Source organism: Crotalus tigris, unplaced genomic scaffold, assembly GCF_016545835.1.
Source record: "Crotalus tigris isolate CLP2741 ecotype Arizona unplaced genomic scaffold, ASM1654583v1 scf7180000017666.379230911805:20528666, whole genome shotgun sequence".
NCBI classification, from domain to species: domain Eukaryota; kingdom Metazoa; phylum Chordata; class Lepidosauria; order Squamata; family Viperidae; genus Crotalus; species Crotalus tigris.
The window spans coordinates 6526539-6545238 of record NW_024096552.1 but is presented as its reverse complement, the minus strand read 5'-3'; the positions used below and the strand labels follow the sequence as shown (position 1 = coordinate 6545238).

The 18700-nt window shown below is 38.3% G+C and overlaps 1 protein-coding gene across 2 annotated transcripts in view; it reads right to left on the bottom strand.

Moving 5' to 3' along the window:
* The window catches only part of DCTD (dCMP deaminase), a 64576-nt gene that overhangs the window by 22098 nt on the left and 23778 nt on the right, over window positions 1-18700 (bottom strand). For both annotated transcript variants that reach the window (XM_039336653.1, XM_039336654.1), the window contains exon 4: window positions 14057-14173. In XM_039336653.1, the coding sequence (XP_039192587.1) occupies window positions 14057-14173 (117 nt within the window). The remainder of the gene's footprint in view (window positions 1-14056; window positions 14174-18700) is intronic.

Here is an 18700-nt window from a genome sequence, read left to right as displayed (position 1 = left end):
GTTGTTGTTTGTTTTAACATTGGAAATATTGTTGATCAAAATTCGAGAGTCGCAGAAAATTAAAGGAATAGAAGTTAATAAAAAAGAATACAAATTAAGAGCTTTTGCGGATGACTTGGTGGTTACTTTGTCGCAACCTACTCACTCTGCAGAAAAGTTATTACAACTGATTCATTATTATGGTGTGGTTTCGGGTTTCAAGATTAATGTTAATAAGACTAAAATTTTACCTAAAAATATGACTAGTCAGGAGAAGCAGACTTTGGTTAATTTGACGGGTTTTGAAATTGTTAATAAGGTAAAATATTTGGGGGTGATGTTATCTGTTTCTAATGCAAAACTATTTAAAAATAACTATGAAAGGTTGTGGGTTAGGGTACAGAAAGACTTGAAGACTTGGGAGAAGTTGCAATTATCCCTCATGGGAAGAATTGCAGTGATAAAAATGAATATTCTACCCAAGTTTCTCTTTTTGTTTCAAATGTTACCGATTTTGAAGAATGAGATTAATCTAAGTGAATGGCAGAAAGGTCTTAATAAATTCATTTGGGCAGGGAAAAAGCCAAGGGTTAAGTTTAAAATTATGCAAGACTTCCATGAGAGGGGTGGACTCAAGGTACCGAATTTGAAATTATACTATGATGCGGTGGTTCTAACACTAATTAGTGATTGGGTAAATTTGACAAATTCTGAGATACTATATCTAGAGGGATGGGATTTACTTTTTGGGTGGCATGCCTATTTAATATTTAATAAAAAAATGGATTGGGTCTTTAAAGCTCATATTCTAAGAATTTCTTTACTTAGGACTTGGAGAAAATATTATAAAAGTGATTTTAAAGTACCATTATGGGCTATACCTTGGCATGCGATAGAAGGAATAAAAAGAGGTGCTAAAATGGATATGGTGTCTTATAGACAGCTACTTAGATGGGATGGACAAAACTGGCAGTTAAAATCACGGGAAGAGTTAGCACAAGAAAATATTATTTATTCTTGGTTCCAATATAGGCAACTAGTAGATAGATGGAAGGTGGATTGTAAGGTGGGTCTTCTTAGAGAAGATGAAAATTTTATTAAGCAAGTGAAGGATCAAAGACAAACCCACATTAAGAGGATTTATGGGTTTTAGTTGAATTGGACTCAGAAACGGAATTAATTAAAGATTGTATGATCAGATGGGCACAGAACTTTGGTGAGCCAGTTTCATTGGACACCTGGGAAACCATCTGGGTGAGAAATGTCAAATTTACACAAGCACAGAACTTAAGGGAGAATTTTTATAAAATGTTTTATAGATGGCACCTTGATCCACAAAAAATGTCTCTTATGTACCCTGACTTACAACCTAAATGTTGGAGATGTGGTTGTATGGATGCTACCTATTATCATATTTGGTGGTCGTGTAGAGAGATAAAAGCATTTTGGATTAAGATATGGTGGAATATCCAGAGAATTTTTAGAAGGAGGGTAAAATTTACTCCGCAATTATTTTTGTTGGGTATAGTTACTGATTGTGATACAAAGGAGGTTATATTGATGTTAAATTTGATTACAGCCGCGAGGCTGTTAGTAGGACAATATTGGAAGAAGGAATCTTTGCCTACATTGCAGGAATGGTTTCTTAAAGTGTCTTATTTGGCGGAAATGGCAAAGATTTCGGCTTTTTTAAAGGAACAAACGCAAGAGAAATTTCTTGCTGTTTGGGATAAATGGATAAAATTTATACAATTTAAATTGGATATAAAAAAATATCATATAGCTTTTTCATAATTTTTATTTTTATATATATACATATATATGTTAATGTTATATTTTTTTTCTTTTCTTTCTTTCTTTCTATAAATATAATTTTTTAACTGTTTTTTAATTAAGCCTATATCCTGCTCTGGGAAGCTCAGGGGGGGAAGGGGGGGTGTCTGGGTGGGGGTGGGGGAAGGGGGGTTTTGTTGTGTAATGTTTAGTTTTTTTTTCTCTTTGTATATGTTGTTTTTTGTTTTTGTATTGTTTTATTCTTTTTGTAAAATTTATAAAACTTTTTAATAAAATAATAATAAAAAAGAATCATTAAAACATGGGAGACAAAAACCTGATACTTTACTTGATTTGTCTTTTTTGTCCCCAACAACACTTAAAAAAATACAACCTGGCAAGCCAAAAGAATAGATAAAGCTTGTAAAGGGGCCCTATAGTAAGAGGAATAAGATATATAATACTTTTAGAATATATGAAATGTTAAAACATTGAGATGATCTATTTAAATCAAAAGTTTGGATATTTAAAGGTAATGAATTCTGAGAAAATTATGACTGATAAGAGTGGTCTGAATACTGAGGGGAAACTAAGCTTCAATAAGAATCTTGAAAACATATAATGATTTAATAAGATGACTTTTATAAATACAATGGAAATAAGCTGATTAAAAAACATGTTATATGTTGATGTTATATGCATAAATACTAAAAAATGTTTATATTTAACTTGGTATTTACTGAAAATATTAAGAATTATATTTGTTTAATGTAGACAAAAGGAGGATATTACAGGAAGAAGAGAGGATCAAGAAATATATTATCAACATATTGATTAATTGTAGAAATTATACCATTGTTTTAATATATGAACCCAAACAACACACTCTTCACGAAGCGCTAAAGGTTGTTATTGTACAAAATTAATTATATATATTAAAAAGTATAGTCCACATTCTTTGCTGAAACACGGTGGTTTCTCACTGACTGTTCTTTTCACTTCTCAGTCTAGCTTACGACCTATGATTTCCTCATGGTCTTCCATCCACATGAATTTTTTTTTTTTTTTACTGATAGTCCCAGAAGCATGCGGTGAAGGCTGAGAAGTGAATAGAGAAACGGAATGCAGCTGAAAGGCAGGTTAGTAAAAAAACGCTTGGGGAAGGCAAGGGCATCTGGGCGGGGGCGGGCCTGGCAACCTTACCCTGCACGGCTTCAGCAGGTGTCTGGCGGGGGAGGGAAGCAACTGGTCTACCACCATGCTAGCGCCGCCACGTTGCTTCTCTATCCCATGCAGACCCCCCCCCTCCGTGCCTTTCTTCACCATCGCCACTGCCATTGCCCCACAAGGCCGAGGCAGCTTAAAACCCAGGCAGGCCACCCCCCTGTGCCTTTGTTCGCCATTGCTGCCATCACCACTTCCATCACCCCACGAGGCCGAGGCAGCTTAAAAACCAGGCAGGCTGCCCCCCTGCACCTTTCTTCACCGTCACCGCTGCTGTTGCCACTGCCATCTCCCCACGAGGCCGAGGCAGCTTAAAAACCAGACAGGCCGTCTCCCCCTCCGCTACGTGCCTGTCTTCGCCATCGCCGCTGCCATACCCCGAGGCAACTTCAGACATCAGGCAGGCCGCCTCCCCCTCCATGCCTTTCTTCGCCATTGCCTCCGCCACAATTGCCATTGCCCCATGAGGCCGAGGCAGCTTCGGACACCCGGCAGGCCACCCTCTGCTATGTGCCTTTCTTTGCCACCATCACCACCGCCCCATGAGGCTGGGCAGCCAGTGAGTGAATGCTGCCTTGTTGGGGCCTGCTGAGGCCAGCGGCCATCCGAGGCAGCTTCAGACACCAGGCCGCCCCTCGTCCTCCTCCCCTGCATGGCCAGCCGCTGAAACTTACCACTGTTAACTTGTGCTCACTCGCTGTCTGCACCAAATGCTGCTCCAGTCCAAAGCTGCTCCTTTTATAGCCTCACCCTGCCCAGATATCTTGCCTATTCCCAGACTCTGCATGCTCGGAGAGGGGGAGGAGAGCAGCTGAGCCCGGCGTCCCTCTATCATTGGCAATGGCATGCGTGCTGACAGATGGCTGTGCGTGCCACCTGTGGCATACGTGCCATAGGTTCACCATCATGGTACTATAGGCTCAATTTTGTGTCATTATAGCTATATCTTTTTAATGTAAGGTTTATTAAACATGTTCTTTCTCCCTGCATTTCAGCCTTGACAAGCTTCTAGAAAAATAATCCCAAATTTTTAACTTTGATTTGCTAAAATTTTAATTAGGGCAACTTGATTAAGTTATATGTTTGTGTTACGAATGTAAAATATTCAAGCATTTATGTGCTATCTGAAACTGTTCTGTATAGTTCTTGAAAGTATGCTTCCCTGGTTGCTGGGAGGATGTGACAGTCTACCATAAATGTACATACCATTGCTTTGGGAGTTTGATGTGATACGCCAGAGTACGAGTGACTCTTTGGATTTGATTACCTAAATGAGATATGTCCAGTTGTTTTTCATGGCTTCCTTGTTCTTGCGTGCAGCAATTGTTTGTAGCGTCTCTTCTGCTAGAGGAGGTCCTGTGCTGTTAGTGTTGTATTAGATATATAGGTCTGGTAAGTGGTAGTAAAGGGGCATTAATGAAGTCCTTTTCAAATCATGACTTGGAGTGGCACTATTGTTGCCTTGTTACTATAGGCTAAATGCTGGTGGAAGTCTTGAGCAAGGGCGTTATAGTTCTCTAAGAGTGCATCAGGATAATCAGCTGATGTCAGGACAAGCTGTATGCACTATAGGCAATCTGAGGCCAGGAACTCAGTTATCATTTGGTTTAGCTGAGTGGATTCACTGGGCTTGAAACTAGGTTCTTCCTGCTGGGATTAACAGAGGTTGGTGATAGTCTGCAGTGTGTATGTTCTTTGAATGAAGGCATTTAAACTGGAGAAGACATGACTTCTAAAGCCATGACATAAGGAAGAAGAGGGTCTCTAAAGACAATTATATAGTCAGTAGCACTGGAGTTAAATAGGTAAGCGAATTCAGCTGGATGAATTCAAGAGTACCACTTAAAATTTGAGGATTAACTGGATTCAAGGGCACCACTATGATGGATTAACCGGAAGGCTGCTTGAGTCAGGCTGAGACTTCAAAGTTTGATTTCTGATCTTTTGAGTGGCAAGTAAGGAGGAAACCATAGGTATTAGGGTTGGGAGGGGAGCATTTGTGTTGTGTATAAAGGGTATGCTCAATAGGATCAAATATGACATTGAAGTCCCCTCCCAGGATACAGATGCACTTAAATTCAACAATATAAGTTCAACAGCATAAGACTATTTGGCCCACTAGGCTCTGATCCTGGATTTCTGCCTCATTAGGGGCATATAAGAATTTATTATCAATAGGGCATGGTGAATGATTTGGATTAACATTGCGATAGCATGTGACTTGAATGGAAGAGGGGCTTTGATATGGCACATAGGATAGTGAAGACTAGGATTCCCAAGCCCCCTTTTGGTCTTCCATGCTTTACACCTGGTTCTACTCCAATTGAAAATGAATGAAATCCATTTATAGCAGTTCATTGAAGTCCAAATTACCTGAATCAGTACAATGTCATGGCAGGAGAGAAAGTCAGCAAAACAGGGAAGCGAATCATCCAGCCACATTCCTGGTTAGAAGGATGACCTTATGCTAATCACATGGATGTCATGAAAATGCGCTGAGAGCCAGGGGCTTGGGGGATAATTTTTGCAGGGCAGTAGCTTCTCCCTTTGAGATCCTGTTCTTCCTATTTTCCCATCTTTTTGTCTGTCGAGCTTCCCTTCTCTTGAAGGGGCAAGGGAGCTTATTGTTCTGGCAAAGAGAATGCAGAATCAAAGCAGAACTGCTCACCAGTAACCCACATTTTGCTGCCCATGCTGCTTTGATTCCCAACACTTTAGCAAGGGGGGCATCCTTTGCCTTATCCAGTGAGAGAAAGCGAAAGCTGCTTCTCCTGAGAGTCAAGTTCTTGCAAGAACAGGATAGTTTGGAATCAGATGAGGGTGTGCCTCCAGGTTGGATTTTTGCAGAGCTTGGCTGAAATTTGGTTTGCTTGTGAGGCAGTTCCTTTTTGGGTGTTTTTGAATATAGCTGAAGTGGAGCTTCAGAGGAGTCACTATCAATGTCATTATCACTGTTACTGGTGAAAAAATTACAAAATTGTGCCGACAGTTTTCTATCTGAGTCAAAGAAAAGGCAGCAGTGTGAGATGATTTGAGCATCTCAATGGGGCAGACATGTAAAGTTGGTGCTGGACTTCCATATCATTAAGGGGGAGGGAGAAGAGATGTCAAGATTGTTGCTTTGATGTCTGCTAGTTTCTTCCTCAAATTAATGAGTTTTGTGTTTATATTCTCGCTCTTGACAAGTCTGTCAGAATTACTATTGGAGCCTACGTTTTTTATGGCTCCTATCTGCAAGGTCCTGACCATTTGTCACTTTCCTGGTGATGAGATCACGGACAAACCCATCCTTAAGGGGAGGCGACGGCGATGGCGGCTAGCTTTTAGCCGTCCAGCTGGGGAAGTGTCAGAGCCGCGGAGCGCAGCGCGCATCAGCTGGCCCGCGGCTCGGAAATCCCTTCCCGGGCAAAGGGAAGGGATAGAGAACGCAAGAGTAGAGGTAGAACCCCTGAACCCCCTCTGGATTTATTTCTAGAGGGGGTGAAAGGAGTGTTCCCTCGGAGCTCTTGCTGATCTCCGCCTCCCAGCTGTTTTTGCTTCCTTGGAAGCAAAAGAAACCGCCGCTTCTATCTCCGTGTTTACAGCATTTTGGTGAGTAATTTTTAAACGGACGGAGCAGTTTAAAGGACTTTTTCTTATATTTTAGGTGTTTATTTTTTTATCTTTTGATTTTTACTATTTTTCCTCCTTTTCTTTGTTATACTAGTGAAAGGACTTAAGATGGCGTTTTGAAAGTGTCGGAGTTTTTTTTTCCTTTCTCTTTTGTTTTACTTTCCCTTTTTAAGGATTGTTTTTTGCTTTTGCTTTTGCTTTTGGCTTAGAATTTTTTTTTTGAATTGTTTGCTCTTTTATTACTTATTCTTGGGATTTATTCTGGACTTTTAATGATTATAGTTTGTCTCTTTTTAAAAATTCTTTTTTTCTTTTTTTTCCTCCTCCCTTTTTGGCTGGAGGGGAAAGGGAAGTGACAATTGTGCTTTTTAAAATGGCTTCAAAGAGGCAGCAGCCTTCCTCAGTACCCAAGGTTATTTCTTCTCCTATAACTTCCACTGCACAGCTACAACAACAATCTAAACATGCACCACCGGCTCAGCCACCACCCTCCCCTCCTCTACCTGGACTTTCAGTGCAAGAGGTTAGAGGCATAATGGGAGAGATTGTAGTTCAAATGAGAGAGGAAATGACTCAATTTGTTTCACAGATTAAATCAGAAATTAAATCTGATCTCAAAGAAGAGATAACGGGGATAAAGTCTAAATTGCAAGAAAATAATAATGAATTACGACAAGATATACTGGCAGCTGTTTCAGGTTTGGCTACTGTGGTGGTTAAGCTCGATGCAAGGCTTGAGGAAGTGGAAGACAAAGTTGACTCTTTAGATGACAAAATTCAAGACGTGGAAAGGAAGGTGGACTCCTCACAAGAAGATATTTTGATGTTTCAATACAGACAAATGGAGTATGCTCTGAGGATTAGAGGCCTCAAGGAAGATATGAATCAAGATTTGATGGAGGTGGTTCTTAGTGATCTGGCGCTGGCTTTGGATATGGATAAAGGAGAATTACAGAGAGAAGTAGAAAAAATTTATAGACTCAACTCCTGGATTGCTAAGCAGAAGAATTTGCCCAGAGATGTGGTGATTTACTTTACAAAGAAGTCCCTGCGGAATGAGATTATACAAGCTTTTTACAACAAAAGATTTCAGATTGCCGCCCAAGATGTCATCATTCTAAAGGAAATCCCATCTAAAATTTTAAGAAGTAGGAAAGACTTTGCTTTTTTAACCAATGAGCTTAAAGCTAGATCGATGCCATTCAGATGGGAAATTCCGATGGGTATCGTTTTGAGCCATGCTGGGACACGTTACAGATTGAACACAGTTGACAAAGCTAGAGATTTCTATACTTCGGTCCTGAGTGCAGGCTCAACTTCATCTGGTCGGAAATCTTTGAGTGCTAAGGAACCTGAGCAGCAATCTGAGGCACTAGATTTGGTTTCCGCAGGGATGATAGAAGTGGCAAAGCAACGCCAAACGGAGGCTAAAGAGCAGAGGATGACTCGTGCAGCTTATAAGCGTAAAGAGAAAGAGCAACGTAAAAAAGAGCCCAAAGAGAATTCTCCTGGAAGTGCATCACCGCCGGTGGGAGGAGCAAGACCCAAGAGTTATGCAACACACGCAGCTCTGTCAGAGTTTGATGGTGTCTTCTCCAGGCTGCGTGCCAAGGGAGATGGCAAAGTTTTTGACCTGGAATGTTAATGGATTGAATTCTCCTCAGAAACGGAAAAAAATCTTTTATTATTTGAAACAACATACCAATGATGTTATTTGTTTACAGGAAACTCATATTCTACTTAAAGATCAGAAATATTTAGTTAATGCTCGTTTGGGATCTCATTTTATATCTCCTGCACCTGGGAAGAAAGGGGGAGTTGTTATATATGTCAAACAAAACCTGCCAGCTTGTCTGGTAGAATCAGATCCCCAGGGGAGATATGTGATGATTGAACTTGGTATTTATGGTAAGAAAGTACTTATAGTTGGACTTTATGCTCCAAATCAACAACAGGAACAATTTTATAAACAGTTACACCAAAAAATAACTTTGCTTGATTATAGATCGGTGGTATTAATGGGTGATTGGAATGGTGTCTTAGATACACAAAGGGATAAGAAAGGTTCCTCTCCTTTTCTTAAACAAGCAAGGCTACCTAAAGCCTTTTTTGATATGAAAGAAGACTGGGAATTAAGGGACTATTGGCGGGAACGTAATCAAGAGGAGAGAGACTTTACTTTTTTTTCTGACAGACACCAATCTTTTTCAAGAATTGACTTTTTCTTGATTACCACGGATTTGTATAATAAAGTAAAGAATGTAAAGATTTTTCCTAGATCACTGACGGATCATAGTCCAGTTTGGATGGAGTTGATTCAAGAGAAAGAGGAAAGAAGATCCTGGAGAGTTAATGAAAATTTGTTTAGACAAGAGAAGAATGTTCAAAAACTAAAGGAGTGTTTAAAGGACTATTTTGCTTTGAATATGTATAAGGGGACTTCAATGTCAATGGTATGGGATGCAGGTAAAGCATTTATGCGCGGTGTTTTGATAAAAATGAATAATTTTTATAAGCGAAATCAGACTCAGAAACGTAGAGAACTTGAAGATGAAATTAAACTAAAAGAAAGGGCTTTGATTCTAAATCCTTCTGATGAAAGTACTAAAGAATCTGTAAAGTTATTAAGGTCACAATTTAATATGTTGATAGCAGATCAAGCTGCAACCAATTTATTATTTATGAAACAAAATACATTTTGTAATGCTAATAAGCCGGGGAGATGGTTGGCTTATCAATTAAGAAAGAAACAGAGACTGAGAATAATAGAGAAAATAAATTATAAGGGTAAACTAGTTTCTCAGAAGGAATTAATTAAAAAATCTTTTTTGGATTATTATCAAAACCTATACAAATCTACTAATGTACAACTGCTAGATATAAATAAATATTTAGCTGAGGCAAGTTTTCCTAAACTGACTGAGGATCAGAAATATGAAATTAATGGTTTAATTACTAAGGAGGAAATCGCCTCAGCAATTCAACAATTGAAATTAGGGAAAGCACCGGGTACGGATGGGTTAACAGCTGTTTATTATAAAGCTTTAATGGAGGAGATGATTCAACCATTAAATGATCTTTTTAATGGTATCTTACAGGGTTTAGAGATTCCTCCTTCATGGCGTAGTGCTTTTATATCATTGATTCCAAAGGAGGATCAAGATCTTACTTTACCAAAAAACTATAGGCCTATATCTCTTTTAAACGTGGATTATAAGATATTTGTAAAAATTTTGGTAAATAGGCTTATGAGGGTGGTGCATCATCTTGTGCATAAAGATCAATCAGGGTTTATAACAGGAAGGTATATGAAAAACAATGTTAGACAAATTATTAATTTATTAGAATACTTAGATAAGAACAACCAAGTTCCTGCAGGGCTCATATTTTTAGATGCTGAAAAAGCATTTGACCAACTGAATTGGCATTTTATGCTAAGAGTAATGGAAGAAATGAATTTTGGTGAAAACATATTACAAGCCCTTAAGGTAATATATCAAAAACAAACAGCACAACTTATTGTTAATGGAGGTTTGTCGGAGGTTTTCACAATAGAGAAAGGTACTAGACAGGGGTGTCCTTTATCGCCATTGTTGTTTGTTTTAACATTGGAAATATTATTGATTAAAATTCGAGAGTCTCAGGAAATTAAAGGAATATATGTTAATAAAAAAGAATATAAGTTGAGAGCTTTTGCGGATGACTTGGTTGTTACTTTGTCGCAACCTGATTATTCTGTAGTAAACTTATTACAGTTGATTCACCATTATGGTTTGGTCTCGGGTTTTAAGATTAATGTAAATAAGACTAAAATTTTACCTAAAAATTTGTCGAGTCAGGAGAAGCAGATTTTGGTTAACTCGACGGGTTTTGAGATTGTTAATAAGGTAAAATATTTGGGGGTGATGCTGTCTGTTTCTAATGCAAAACTATTTAAAAATAATTATGAAAGGTTGTGGGTCGGGGTACAGAAAGACTTGAAGAATTGGGAAAAGCTGCAATTATCCCTCATGGGAAGAATTGCAGTGATAAAAATGAATATTCTACCCAAGTTTCTTTTTTTGTTTCAAATGTTACCAATTTTGAAAAATGAGATTAATTTAAATGAGTGGCAGAAGGGTCTCAATAAATTTATTTGGGCAGGGAAAAAACCAAGGGTTAAGTTCAAAATTATGCAAGACTTCCGTGAGAGGGGCGGACTCAAGGTACCAAATTTGAAATTATATTATGATGCGGTGGTTTTAACATTAATTAGTGACTGGGTAAATTTGACAAATTCTGAGATACTTTATCTAGAGGGATGGGATTTACTTTATGGGTGGCATGCCTATTTAATATTTAATAAAAAAATAGATTGGGCTTTTAAATCTCATATTTTAAGAATTTCTTTACTTAGGATTTGGAGAAAATATTATAAAAGTGATTTTAAAGTACCATTATGGGCTATACCTTGGCATGCGATAGAAGGAATAAAAAGAGGGGTTAAAATGGATATGGTGTCTTACAGACAGTTACTTAAATGGGATGGACAAAACTGGCAATTAAAATCACGGGAAGAATTAGCACAAGAAAATTTTACTTATTCTTGGTTCCAATATAGGCAACTACTAGATAGATGGAAGATGGATTGTAAGGTGGGTTTTCTTAGAGAAGATGAAAATCTTATTAAGCAACTGAAGGATCAAAGACAAACCCACATTAAGAGAATTTATGGGGTTTTAGTTGAATTGGACTCAGAAACGGAACTAATTAAAGATTGTATGATTAGATGGGCGCAGAACTTTGGTGAGCCAGTTTCATTGGACACCTGGGAAACTATTTGGGTGAGAAATGTCAAATTTACTCAAGCACAGAATCTAAGGGAGAATTTTTATAAAATGTTTTATAGATGGCACCTTGATCCACAAAAAATGTCTTACATGTACCCTGACGTGCAACCTAAATGTTGGAGATGTGGTTATAAGGAGGCTTCCTATTATCATATTTGGTGGTCATGTAGAGAGATAAAAGCATTTTGGATCAAAATATGGTGGAATATCCAGAGAATTTTTAGAAGGAGGGTAAAATTTACTCCGCAATTATTTTTGTTAGGTATTGTTACAGATTGTGATACAAAGGAGGTTGTATTGATGTTAAACTTGATCACAGCCGCGAGGCTGTTAATTGGACAATATTGGAAGAAGGAATCTTTGCCTACATTGCAGGAATGGTTTTTTAAAGTAGCTTATCTGGCAGAAATGGCAAAGATTTCGGCTTTCTTAAAGCAACAAACGCAAGAGAAGTTTTTTGCTATCTGGGACAAATGGATAAAATTTATACAATTTAGATTGGGTATACAAAAATATTATATAGCTTTTTCATAAGTTTTATTTTTATATATATTATAGATATCTTTTTTATATATATAAATATAAAGTTTTTAATTTAATTTTTATTTTTTTTTTTTTTTTTTATTATTTCTTAAGCCTATATTCTGCTCTGGGAAGCTCAGGGGGGGGGAAGGGAGGGTTTTTGGGAGGGGTGTGGGGTGGGGGTTTTTTTCTATATGTATTGTTTAATTTTTTTTTCTTTTGTATATGTTGTTTTTTGTTCTGTATTGTTCTTGTTTTTTTTTTTGTAAAATTTATAAAACTTTTAATAAAAAGACTCCGATAATTTGGATGTGGTGAGTCTGCCACAGAAATTCATTCATTTGTGTAAATCTAGAGGGGACAGATTATTGTTTGAAATCCAGGAATATGTGCTTAGCATTTCCTGAGTTGGTTAAGTAATAAAAGCCTTTCAAATCAATTTCTCTATTTTGGCAATTTAGGAGCTGAGATAGTGAAGTCACAGTAGTCTTATGGTGGTTCCAGCTATGACCATTCTGATGTATTTCCAGGAGTTGCTTTTTCTGTATGATGGTAGATGAGTGCTTCTGGATGCACAGTCGATATGGGATGCCACCATAACCAGCTTCTGCTACAAATTTAACCATGGAGGATTTGCAGATAAGCACTAGTTGGAAGCTGCCATTTATCCATTGCAGTATGAAAACCAAACAATTTGTTCTGCAGACAAAAAGCAGACTTCATGGTAAGAGGGGAATAGTGTAGCTGTAAGGGGACAGGGGATGCAGGAGACTTACTCCAGAAAATTATCCTCACTACTTCCCTACTCCAGGGAGTGGCTTGCACTGAAGCTTAGGAGGATTTCGGGAGGGTGCTCTTATTCCTGGCTTTTGTGTTGGCAAATTCTTTGGAGATGAAGGGGATCCTGAAGTTGTAGATCTGCTACTCACATTTTTGATTGCCTCTGCGATGGGGAAATAGAAGTCAATCCTCATCTGTTTTTCTGCTTTGTTGGATTTATGGGCCCCTATATCATTACTGGGGTTTGCCCAGCTTCTTTCCTTACTTCTGGATGCCATTTTTAGGTTGAAGGCCTGAGCCAGAGGGCTGAGAGGATGGAAATTCATTTCAGGAGCTGCTAGATTGTTTCCATCTTGTCTCTTCCCTCCCATTTTTTAATAAGAGCAGGAAATAAAACAAGGAATGGGACTGTGCAGATGTGACCAATGGATTTGTTCTCCATCTCAATGATGCAATGCCTTATTTTCTTTTAAGTGAAGTTAACTGAAGGATTCACTCTTGGAAAAGATAGCCGCACGGGAACATGCTAAAATTGTTAGACCTGTATTCTACTAAGCCGCTACTGTGTATATTGACTGATAATGATTCTTTTGTATTCAAGCAGACTTATTTTCCCCAGAACTAATTAGAAATGTCAGGAATTTAACTAGTGATCATTTTTATACTAAGCAAGATCTCTACAATGAACAACAAAATCTCTCCAGGTAAAGAGCTGGAGGCAATGGAGTCATAAGGGCAAAGAAGACTAACACTGATGACAGGAGGTAGTCTGATTCTCACTGCCAAGGAACCTGTAGAGATGTACATAGCACAACTCCAGGTTGCTAAGAAATATACACTTTTCTTTGAACACTGTCACAAGGATGAGCATTTTACCAATATTTAATAATCTGACGAAAGGTCCAGTTGTCACACTTGCACAACTGTAGCGATGGCAAATATGTGTAACTACTGTAATGAAAAACATAATTATAAGAGAGATCCTGGAAGTCTTATGACATTTATGACAAAAGAGATAAAAATCTTCAAGTGCTAACCATGTCTGATATTCAAATTAAAATGTAACATATATATTCCCAGGAGATCTTATGTCACACAAATTTTATTCTTCCATTTCCTCCCCTTACATTCTATGCACAATGTGTCAGAGCAATGTAAACCGACAGTAATGATATGCAATGCCTGCACAGTTTCTTGGCAGCTGTTGGTCTAGAAAGTTAAAAATTTAAATTAAAAACAAGTAAGAATCACAGAGGATGCAATTAGTATGGGAAAACCTGGCAACAGTCAAGAATAAAAAAAAAAATACAAGGAGTAACTTAAGCCTTTTTTTTTACCTGCCTGGATGATGAGCTTTGCACATTCATTACACGGAAACAGAGCAACATATATGCTGCAGCCTTTCACATCAGCAGAATTCTTGTTCATTATGGCATTCAGTTCAGCATGACATACTGATTAAAGAAAAAAGATTTCAACAAATATTATTATGTGTGTTCATTAAAGAAGATCATCAATCTAAAACTTAACAAAGTGTTAACTGCAAATGCCCAATTCATTCCAGAAGCAAACACCAATACAAGTTGTCACACAAGAGAAATTTAGCAGGGGAGACAGAAGAGAAACCAAGATCAATGGAGGTCAAGTGGTCTGTCCAGGCTAGTAAAGAGGAATGAAATAATTAAGAACATTAAAAGGGCCATTCACAAACACCTACAGGACAAGTCAAGGCCATAGGCTGAACATTAAGTAATTTCAGCCAATATGTCATAGCACTATTGCTCCCAGAGAGTATCTAATTACCTACATAAAGGAGTTCATTTAGGGGCCTACATGCATGGATACATTCTTTTGATGAGGCATGTGAACTTTGTATTCCCAAATACAAAGAGTTATGACAAAAAAGCAAATAGTCCTGTCCTCCAAATAACTGGCAACCAGGGCACAGAAAAGATGACTAGCACAAAGAACGCCTTTTAGAAAATTACTCTGCCCTATTACTACTATTATTAATGCTCAGTAAGAATTCTGAAACACAATTAAAACAGTTATTTGATAACCAGATTATCATAAACAACCTGAAAATTAATGTTTATAAATTCTAGGAGACACAAGTATTTATAAAGAAACTATAAATTTATCAGTATAAAATGTATTCTTTTGGCAGTATATGTGTTAAACAAATTAGCAATGATTTGCCTATTTGTGATCACTGTCTGCAAGCAAAATCTTCTCTATCTAAAAGCCAAAGCTGGCAAATTCAATTATCTGCAGCATGTTCAGTGGGACTGGAAATCACTTTAGTTTCACACATTGTTTGATATATTGGCAGCAGGAGTTGTTGCCTCTGATGTACAAAACCAGTTCTATGATTCTTTGGGTGTTGGTCTATGTCAGGGGTAGGCAACCTTGGCTCTTTTATGACTCGTGGACTTCAACTCCCAGAATTCCGTAGCCAGCCATGCTGGCTCAGGAATTCTGGGAGTTGAAGTCCACGAGTCATAAAAGAGCCAAGGTTGCCTACCCCTGGTCTATGTAGTCAAATTCTTTAAAGATTTTTCTCAAGACCACCAAGAACCAGAATCCCGTGGAGCTTTAAAGATTTATTATGTTGCTATGATAATACCATGCAAAGCAAATTCTATGTACCTGGATTTCAAGATATTCTTTTGTATAATCAAGCTCAGCTTGTCACTATGATCTTCCCTTGCACTGACCCTCCATCCCACCACTAACTGAACTGATAATTCTCACATTTCCTAATTAGAACAGTAGTTGCCAGCTGAGTTTCAGAAGCTGCTGTCCCAAAATATACATTTATCTATATCTGTAAAATATCAGACTGGGGAAACTTTGGCTATTAAAGAGCAATATTGTTAAACTGCATATATTACCATTATGAATATTTACAATTTTAATGAATTTAATGAAGAACATTCATTTCTAAGCAACATTAAACAATCCATGATCTGATGGGTCATCCTTTCAGAGATATTTCCTTACCTAAACAGAGAAGCAGGATGACCATGGATGGACAAAAAACTGGGAGCGGAAATGACTTCCAATCAGTTTCTCCATTGACTTTGCTTGTGGAAAAGTGGCAGGGAGCGTTGGAAATCACAATCACATGATTGAAGCTAACTGCAGTGATACAGTGGCTACAACTTTGCAGATAGAACTAGTGTGAAGATCCTTGAAATTTCAGTTACACAGGTATAATAAATCCCAGATTTTGTACACAAGCGTTAAGTTAATGGATTTGAGATAAACTGATTCAAAAAAATTTGCACTATGATGCATCATTTGGGAAATTTGAAGGTAGAACAATGTTGAACCGAAAATAATTTTACACAGGCCTAGTCAACTGTCATTATGGCAACCAATTTTGGACAATACACCTTAATGCTCTGAAAATTCCAGAGGTGTCCTCCAGACAAAAATATTTAGGCACCCTGCCTCATCCAGTACAGATTTGTAACAGTACCAATTACTACACCAATCCAAAAACAAAGGAATTTGTTTGTGGATTTCATAACAAATCAACAAAATAAAATAATATGCTCTTTAGAAATGAAGAACATCCAAATCAGAAGCACAAAAATTATACCAGAGGTCAATTTGGATTAAATTTCAGAAACATATTTTGGAAAGTTTCCACAGTTGCCAGGTAACCTTAGGAAAAGACTAGACTCCTTTAAAGACTTGGAGACTTGAATGACATCTTTGGAATTGGGTCCAAAATCCTGTAAAGCAGGGGTGTCAAACTCAATTTCATTGAGGGCCGGATCAGCATTGTGGTTGTCTTTGGGGGGCTGGGTGGGTGTGGCCAGAGTGGGTGTAGCCTACTGGGTGGGCGTGGCCAGTTCTACATCATTCACGTCAAGGGTGCCTATGGGGACCTGAGAAGGAGTGGGACAGATCTGAGGGTCACTGGCAGAAGGGGGTGGGACCGGGGCAAGTGCCAAGGCATGCTCCACCAGGGCAAGTGCCAAGATGGCCACCACAAAATTGTACATTGGCTCCCGGCTGGCCTTACTGTTTCCAGGCTGGCTTCGTGGGCCACATGAAACCACTTCGTGGGCCATATCCGGCCCCCGGCCTTGTGTTTGACATGTCTGCTGTAAAGCTTTAATTTATACATTAATGTTATCCAGGATGAATTGGATTTCACCTTGGATTTAAAGAATATTAGGAATTATATCCTTTGCATGAATGTACTTTTGTCATAACACGATTTTTTTTTCAAATCTTGAGTAGACATTCTTAGCATCTCAAATTACTCTTGACAGAAGGATGTAACAGACACATAGGTAATAGACCAGTCAATACAGCAGGAAATCGAAGTACATAGAGGTTAGATGGGCAGTATTCACTGAAACAAAGCCATTATATCTGAATAGTTAGTAATATTATTTTAGTCCAAAAATCTAAATGTCAGACACACCAAATAATATAAAAGATGGGACAAAAATGCGCCCAAATCCCCCAAAGAAATTAAGAACAACAGAACAGAAAAGTGAACTTGCCATGCAATTCCTTTTCCTACCATGGAGAGTATTCATAGCTGGACTACTTTTCATCTTTGGTATGTAGGATAAAAGTATTTTATTCTATGGTCCACAGATGGCAGTAGAGAACAATCTCCAGACTAGTTAAGGGACTGATAAACACCAGAAAGAACTACATAAGGTTGAAATGGAAGAAAAGCAGGCGTAAACATAGATACTACAGATGTATACAGCAAAAAAAAAAAAAAAAGGCTCACTAAAATATAATAAATCATCAATAGAAAAGGAATTTCACCAGTCAACTTGTACTACAAAATCATAAATGAAAATGGCAGAAGGATGGTAAGTGTAGGGCAGGGGTCGGCAACCTTAAACACTCAAAGAGTGGACCCGTTTCCCACAGAAAAGAAAACACTGGGAGCCACAAAACCCTTTTGACATCTAAAATGAAGATAACACTGCATATATCATTTTTTATCTTTGTGCTATGTATAAAAAACTATATTGTGTTGCATTTATGAAATCAATGAACTGCTACAAAAAAACCAAATTTTTATTTCTGCATGCAACAAAAACATTTTGAACTCCAAAAAAGCAAGACTCTGTATCAAAGGTTACTTTCAAATAAAATACTCAATTTCTATCTGAGTCCTCCTCGTGTTTATGAAATAAAAAGCCGATGGTGCAAACTATAAAAACTACAAATAGAAAAATAGAAAAGAAAAAAATTGTGAGGAAAAAAAAGGACAGGAGAAAGAGGGGGAAAAAAAACCTTTCTCCTTCATCCCAACAGGTAAAAACAATTTTAGTAGCTTATCTACCATCTTTAAATACAGCATAATTATCCCCATACCTCATCTCTTAATTAAAAAAAATCAAAATATTTCATTAAACATTCTTTACTAAAAGTCCAGTAAGGACAACCACATATATTCATATTCTCTCTCCCTCTTTCTCCCTCCCTCTCCCACTTTCCCTCCCTCTCCCTCCCTCCTTCTGCCCTTGGGTCTGCCAATCCTCTTCCCCCCCTCAGTGTGTTTGTGTGTGTGTGTGTGTGTGTGTGAGAGGGACAAAGACAGAGAGGCACTTGCGCTTCTCTCTCTCTCTCTCTCTCTCTCTCTCTCTCTCTCTCTCTCTCTCTCTCTCTCTCGGGAGGGGGGACTTTAAGGCAGCGGACCTTCTGGACCTCCATCTTCTTGCAGGTTCCAACAAACTGCTTTGTATCTCGCTGAGCTCCACAGGCTGTCAAAATAGCTGCAATCGGAATATGCAGATAAATCAGCCTTAACCTGGCATTGAAGGCAAGCGGAGGCAGCGGACGGAGCAGGCAGGGTTCACTCCTAACATCTAGCCTGGGACCCGAGGCAGCTCCTTTGGACTAACAGACTGCTTGCTAGCTAAGCACTCGGAGCTGGCAGCCTGGCGAGTCTGACTGCATGCCGCAGCCGAGCTGCTGCCAAAAAGGCCACCCCC